Here is a 7,478-nt window from a genome sequence, read left to right as displayed (position 1 = left end):
TCCAAGTTAGATAGAATTCCATTATCGATTTCCGCGTGGAAAATTCTAAAAAAATTCTAAACTCTAAATTTCATTCTGTGTGGAACGGACGCGATGATCGAAGGTTTGCGTCGGACCTGTGAAAACGAGAGATAGGCGATCGATCGCGAACCACGTGGACGGGGCAAACGCACCTGCCTCTCCACCATCGAGAGATCCAGTAGTCTTGGCGCATAATGCAACGGTGATTACGGATCTTACGGCGAACCACGGTGGCGCCGAGATTGCAGCAGGAAATTGAAATCAGATAACAGACTAGCGTAACAACAACCAGCGCTCTCCACGTATTTTGCATATGCATATTTGGATATGAAAATTTCATTGACGAACCAAGTTTACCCTCGGCTAAGTATATTCCTCCTCGGGTATCTTGCCATGTGTGCTTAGCGGTTAATAGCGATAATGGTTATCTAATTCGATCGAGGCTTTCGATATTGGACTGACGTGTTTATCGGCAATGATGCTTCCGCTTTTCAATGGACGTGATGTAACGAATCCAATATACCAACGTTTCAGCGTGTTGCTTTTTTTTTCCTTTCTTCTTTTTCTTTCTTTCTTTTCTCAGAATTCGATCGCTTCGATGTTCGAGCAAGTTTCGAAGAATTATTATTAACGTTTATTATCGGTATATCCTCGATAATATATTAAATGTTTGATTATTTGTCGGATTATTTCTTAAGTTTCAACTTCCTTGCCAAGTCTTTATTTCGAAAATTCTTCTTTGGATATCAATATTCGTTCGTGTTTCTTTTATTTATTTTTCTCGAAGAATTCGATGAACTTTTAGATTTGAGCAAGTGTTTTAACTATAAACAATTATTATTAATGTTGATCATTGGTATATCCTCGATAATATATTAAATGTTTGATGATTTGTCGGATTATTTCTTAAGTTTGAACTTCCTTGCCAAGTCTTTATGTCGAAAATTCTTCTTTGGATATCAATATTCGTTCGTGGTTCTTTTATTTATTTTGCTCGAAGAATTCGATGAACTTTTAGATTTGAGCAAGTGTTTAAACTATAAACAATTATTATTAATGTTTATCATTGGTATATCCTCGATAATATATTAAAATGTTCGATTATTTCTCAACTTTAACTTCCTTGCCAAGTCTTTATTTCGAGAATCTTTTTTTGGATATCAATATTCGTTCGTGTTTCTTTTATTTATTTTTCTCGAAGAATTCGATGAACTTCGATGTTTGAGCAAGTGTTTAAACTATAAACAATTATTATTAATGTTTATCATTGGTATATCCTCGATAATATATTAAAATGTTCGATTATTTCTCAACTTTAACTTCCTTGCCAAGTCTTTATTTCGAGAATCTTTCTTTGGATATCAATATTCGTTCGTGTTTCTTTTATTTATTTTTCTCGAAGAATTCGATGTTCGAGCAAGATATGAACAATTATTATTAACGTTTATCATCGGCATATCCTTGATAATATATTAAAATGTTCGATTATTTCTTAAGTTTCAACTTCCTTCCCAAGTCTTTATTTCGAGAATCCTTTGAATATCTTGTCACAGTGAGCATAGTATAATATGCTTTCAATTTTCAATGAAACGTGGGAAGTATCAACGTTCGTTCGTGTTCGAGCGTGTTGCTTCATTTTTTTATTTTTCTCGAAGAATTCGATGAACTTCGATGTTCGACCAAGTTTCGAATAGTGTCGAAGCCTCGAAGAATTATTATTAACGTTTATCATCCGTATATTATCCACCGATAATAAATTAAATCCGGACTGGTTATAGGATTCGAATTGTAACTAAATGTTCTATTATTTGTTATACCGCCATTCGTTAAATTTTAACTTCCCCCTTCGACATAAACTGAGGGCTATTTATATAACAATCTAAGCCACGCTCGATCGAAACCGCGTTTCACCAGGGATAATTTAAAGATACTCCGGTTAAAAAGGGCCCAAAGAGAAATCTTTGATCACCGTCGATGTCTCGTAAAACGGTTCGCGGTTCACTGAATCACACCTAGTAAACTAATGAACTTAGATTTATAGCCGCGTAAAGTCGACTTGGTGGTCCAAACGAATCTAATCCTAGCGAGATTTAACTCGGTTTTAATCGCGATCGCGAAAATACACGTTTCAAGAGTGCGCCCAGTTTCGGCTCTATAAATCGTGCCACGTATAAAATTGTTGTGCGTCCAAAATTTTATTTTATATCGGCCACGATTCGATCAAAATCAGAGCAAAACTTTTTTTTTACGCGCATAGAATCCTCGAATCCTATCACGAATGTCTTTAAGGAACTGTGAAAGAAAATCTACCCTTTAAGAAAATTTATCACGAAATTGTTTAAAATCAATGGGAAAGATTTTAAAGAGTTATCTCAAGTTTCTATCGAATTTATCCTTTCGATATTTATTCCAAACGATTATATACTCGATCTGAAAACCTTCGACAAATTTAGCGTAGCTATATATATATATATATATATATATACAGAGAGAGATACCGTCCAATGGCACAACGATTCATTTGCAGTACCTTCCAGAACCATAAATCTTTCGCATAATCTCTTAACATCTCGCGAGTTATCGTTACACTTCTGGGCTTATTTTTAATTAACAATGCTTGGGATAATTTAACGAAACNTATATATATATATATATATATACGATCGGCGAGATATCAAAATTAAGAGATTACGTCACGCGTGGTCGCAGAAGAGAAAATCAGGTTTACCTTCGACGAATAAACGGCTGGTTATCCATTACAACGCCTCGTAATGGTCCATCTGATAAACGAATTCCAATTATATGATCGTGTCTATGGCACTCCGCACAGCAGTACAAACGGAATTTCACTTTATGCGATTTAACCTTCTATTTACGACTGCTCTCCGTTATCAGATGGTTCGCTTGTTCAACTACGAAGAAACGAAAGGATAATTCGATTCTCCCCGGGAGAGGCTCGATCCGATCCGATTGCCGTTAACAAGTATATACACTTGGCCCATTTCCACTTGGAAATTTGTGTCATTCTTACTTTTTATTTCACCCTCCCGAGTTAAGGTTTTAACCTTAACTCGTAGTCAATAGCGAGTTCGAGAGATAAGAACAATGCTTTATGCAAATATTAACAGGTTTCTCGAGTATCTCAATCTTGCCAACTAATCTTAAAGTTTTTTTTAACACTTTGCTCCGCTCATTTCGATGTTTTCTTTTCCCACTCCTTTTTTTCGACGACAAGTCAACTTAACGATCGAAGTGAAGAGAGAAATGAGTTTAAATACGTAGCCACTTTCGGCCACAGGCTTACGCGTTTCGCAATTTGAAAAATTGAAAAGAAATCGAGACTCCTTCCACCGTCGATCCCCTATTAAATCCTCGTACGCGGATCGCATTTAAATCCCTTCTAGCGCGGGAAAAATTGGTGATCGAAACTCTTAACAAATTATGCCTCGTCGGCCGATTCAATCTTCCTTCTCGTATCATTCGTCGATTATCTCTTAATAATCAATTCTCTGCCAGCAACAAGAAGCACGGTAATCGCGTCGCGATAGCTCGAGGTGTACAAACACACGATACGCGGATCGGCTCGCGAATAATCGAACGTATGTTTCGCGATACATACACGCCTCGAAAACGTTTTTATCGTGTTAGAAAATCATGATTTACACCTACACCGGCCGCTCACTAATTTCAGATCTGTTATTAGAAGCCCCGTATAAATCCCGCTTGGTAGCCGCGTATTATCGTCGAATCACCGTCGGCTAATCGCCGCTAAATGGAAACCGAGATTGGAATGGAATCAAAATGTACGTTTATCCGGATCACAAATTAAGTTCTTGGTCGGTTTCCAGGTTGGCCGGTTTATAAGTATCGATCGTTACTCGATCGACCGTGGATGATCAGTCCTATTCCCCGGGAAGTAACTACGGATTCAATGGATCGCGAATCGCTTGTAAGATAAGTGCATGTCGTCGTATATTGTCGTCGTTCAATACCCGATTATATTCATCGCGGTTTCGAGGAGAGCCCTCATCTCCCGGAGCCATATTTCGCTTTATCACCGGTTAACGTATCCGTCGATCGTTGTCGAGAGATGTTGAGACGACCTCGAACAGGCTCGAGGATAAACGGCGCGGTTGAATCTCGGTCGCGATAACACGGCTGCCAGTCCTTGCCGTGGTTGCNTGGCGAGGGCCTGTGATTTGTGGCCGCGCGAATCGAGCACACAGATCTTGAGAGAGAGAGAGAGAGAGAGAGAGAGAGAGAGATCTGCACTTGTTTTGCTAGATCGAAAGAATCCGTGTCCACGAGAGAACGTGTTACGAACAGGTTGTCCTTTGGGTTGCGAGATAGTTGTCGATGTTGCTTCGATCGGGATTTGAAATTTCGTTTTGCGTCGGGTTGTTTAAAGTTTTTCGTATACTACGTAGCAGAGAGGTTTGAGGTGTCAAATGCGTTTCTTTTTTTTTTTTTTTTTTTTTTTTTTTTTTTTTTTTTTTTTTTTTTTTTTACATTCGAAACGCGTAATTAATAAAAAATGTAATCGCGTAGCATTTAGAAATTTAACCAGAATTTAAAGAGATTATTAAATATAGGTCGCTGCACCTAGATTCATATTTTTCGCGTAGAAACGTGTTTGACTACCTGATGTTATCGGGTTATGCGATCACGGTTTTGCTATTTTACGTTGAAAAGCCAGAAGCCCCTTGTAAAAGCCATGATTAAATACTAATTGGGTAGTAAATATGATAAAGTACAAAATACAGGTGAAAAAAAGTAATATTAATGGTAATTCGAATGTCAATGTTATGTCAAGTGATAATCCTACCAATTTTTAATATTAAAACATGCACCTTTTTGCTATTCCCCGGTTAATACCTATCGTTTCGAAACGATATAACGCTACTAACGATTACTGTACATTTAACATTTCACAAGCTACTATTTATTATATAAGTAAATTAGAATTATTTTATAGAATTTACATTCGTTATCGATAAAAATTTATATACGATACGTAATTACGCGTAAAACATCTATTTAAATAAATTGACGTTACATACGTTATATTTGCGCAGGGCAAATAGTTTTTGGTCATCTCCGTAAACAATTTTGCTTTTCCACAAATAGAATCAAATTCTAACCTATAACCTATAACCTCAAAAGTCAGGGACGCCTTGTGTAACATTTCGTCTTCTAATCGAGGACACATGAATCACAATAAAATTTAATAGAGGTAAATCTATTCTACTTGATAGTCAATGTCGAAATAATAATCGAGTAATATCGTAAATAATATCATAAAAGTAATCGATAAACTCGAGTACAAGAATGTTTATCCGTTACTTTCTCTTACGTCTTTTTTTTAAATAATGCTATTTTCATCGCTCGTCTTATCGATCGATAACATTCATGTTTCAAATGACAATATTATATCACTTAAAAAATTAAATTTTGTATATAGAACGATCTGTTTACATACCTTTCGAGACTTGGCATGTACTATATCGGGTCGCAAATATTTGTACCCAACGAGAAGCGCGATAGAAAATGTTGCAAAGAGTCCGGTATTCCATTTTTTTATTTCACTGTTATTATACCTCGAACTATGAGAACGTGTAAAACCACAAAAATGCCGGGAGGACGATGATATTCGTCGTAACAACCTCACTACGTTCGCCATGTTCGATGCAGATGACAAGAATGCGCGCATGCGTTTTAAAATCACGTGGGCTGACGGTAAATTTTGTCGCGCGTATTACGAACTTGAGAATAATCATTTAAAAATTCTTTTTTTAAATTCAATTATTTAATAAAACTCGGGACGATCTATATCAGGAAATCTATATTGTTAAAAGAGTTTGCTTTGAAATATCGTTGTATTATATTATTTTTCTTTCAAAAAATAAAATAAATTCCTTAATAACAACTACAACTTTCAATATACAAAAATTAGAAAACAGCAACAAAAATTATAATTTCGAATTACGTGAAACGATTAATTATTTTTTCATCTTTTCTTTCTCCTCTCTTCTTTTTATTCCCTCTCGATACTTATACTCTTGTACGATTGTATTCGCGATCCAGTTCCAATTTTCTCTACGCCATTTAAATTTTTCGCGTAACATTTCTCTCGGCGTACAACGTTTCCTTTTAATTTATATCACATTGATTCTTCGAATCGGAAATAGGCTTTGTACTATTTGTAAAAGCAAGAGTTGTAAAGTGTCGATTTTCCAACGTCGATTCGAACGATCACGGGGAACAAGAACGCGGATAGGGAAAATAGCATTTCGTTGAACGGTATGAGATTTATTCGACGAAAATAGACCTGTGTACAAAGCAAAAGGCAGCATTCTCGAAGGGCGTTATGTAACGAAACGATGCCATCTTCACCCACGATATGCTGTGACGCAACGAGTTCCGTTCAAGCGATGCTAAAATTATGCGGGCTAATGTACGTGTTACCCTGCTGGTGCATGTTGACGTTTACCTTGCTTTCTTCCTCGTGGTTACATTATTTATAAATGCACACTGCCGGTGAAACGACGAATTCGAGAGACAGTCGTTTTCAATCTTTTCCCCGAAAGAATAGAGCATCGATCGATAGAATCCCCAGTTTCAATTGTGCGTTAAGCCTTATATACTGGCCTAATAACTGTCTCTAATAAAGCACGAATACATCTGGTGTTAGATGGCTTTATTCTCGAAAGATGACTATGTTTCCTGGTATTTCTATATGGCCAAGAAACACGGTGAGCTTAATTTGAAATTGAGACACTTTCCAAGATCGCTCGTTCGAAGTGCGTACGTTTTTATAATTCATTTTTTTAAACTTATTTATAAAATTAGTTAAAACAAATTGAAATTCTCTATATATATATCTAAGATTAATAATTTTGCATAAAATTATATATATTATATATATATAATTATTATCGTAGGAAAGGTTTATAAGTGATTTCAATTTTTCATTTCGCATATGTCGTCGTACTGGTTTAATTTTCCCAGAGTAATGTACACTTCTTACACGCGCCAAGTAAAATAATTGTAGCAATTATGTCGGTAATTAACATTAGTTTCATCAATCTTATTTATATTCCGGCCACGTTTTCGATAATATATCACTCGTAGTTGGGAAGAATTTATAATAATTTTGAAATCATTGGCCTCGAGCACCCCAAGTTAAATTACAATCTTATACATATACTCACGCACACACGCGCACACACGAAACCTGTCTATTTACAATTTACAATGATTGATCGATCGACCTTATATTTGCGGCATACAAAACGATCTTGTCTTTATTTAGAAATAATTTTATGATGGCAAATTGATTCCATTACAAGATGAATGAGTTCAAGATTGCCAGCCCAACGATTTACAGCCGTTATCGGCCAAGGGAAAATAAGAATTTTCAGAAAATTCGTTCGTTACCTCTTATTAATTCTTGATTT

General features: G+C 36.0%; 1 protein-coding gene across 3 annotated transcripts in view; it reads right to left on the bottom strand.

Annotated features, from left to right (window-relative positions):
- Positions 1 to 5,742, bottom strand: part of LOC102673507 (calcium uptake protein 3, mitochondrial) — a 21,459-nt gene extending 15,717 nt beyond the window's left edge. For 2 of the 3 annotated variants that reach the window (XM_031508169.1, XM_031508170.1), the window contains exon 1: positions 5,501 to 5,742. In XM_031508169.1, the coding sequence (XP_031364029.1) occupies positions 5,501 to 5,731 (231 nt within the window). In that variant the 5' untranslated portion in view covers positions 5,732 to 5,742. The remainder of the gene's footprint in view (positions 1 to 5,500) is intronic. The other variant, XM_031508171.1, reaches the window with a different exon arrangement.
- Between the last annotated feature and the right edge of the window lie 1,736 nt (positions 5,743 to 7,478).

This window comes from Apis dorsata, unplaced genomic scaffold (assembly GCF_000469605.1).
Source record: "Apis dorsata unplaced genomic scaffold, Apis dorsata 1.3 scaffold_77, whole genome shotgun sequence".
NCBI classification, from domain to species: Eukaryota; Metazoa; Arthropoda; class Insecta; order Hymenoptera; family Apidae; genus Apis; species Apis dorsata.
The sequence above is the reverse complement of the archived record's forward strand: the minus strand, read 5'-3'. Positions and strand labels throughout refer to the sequence as shown.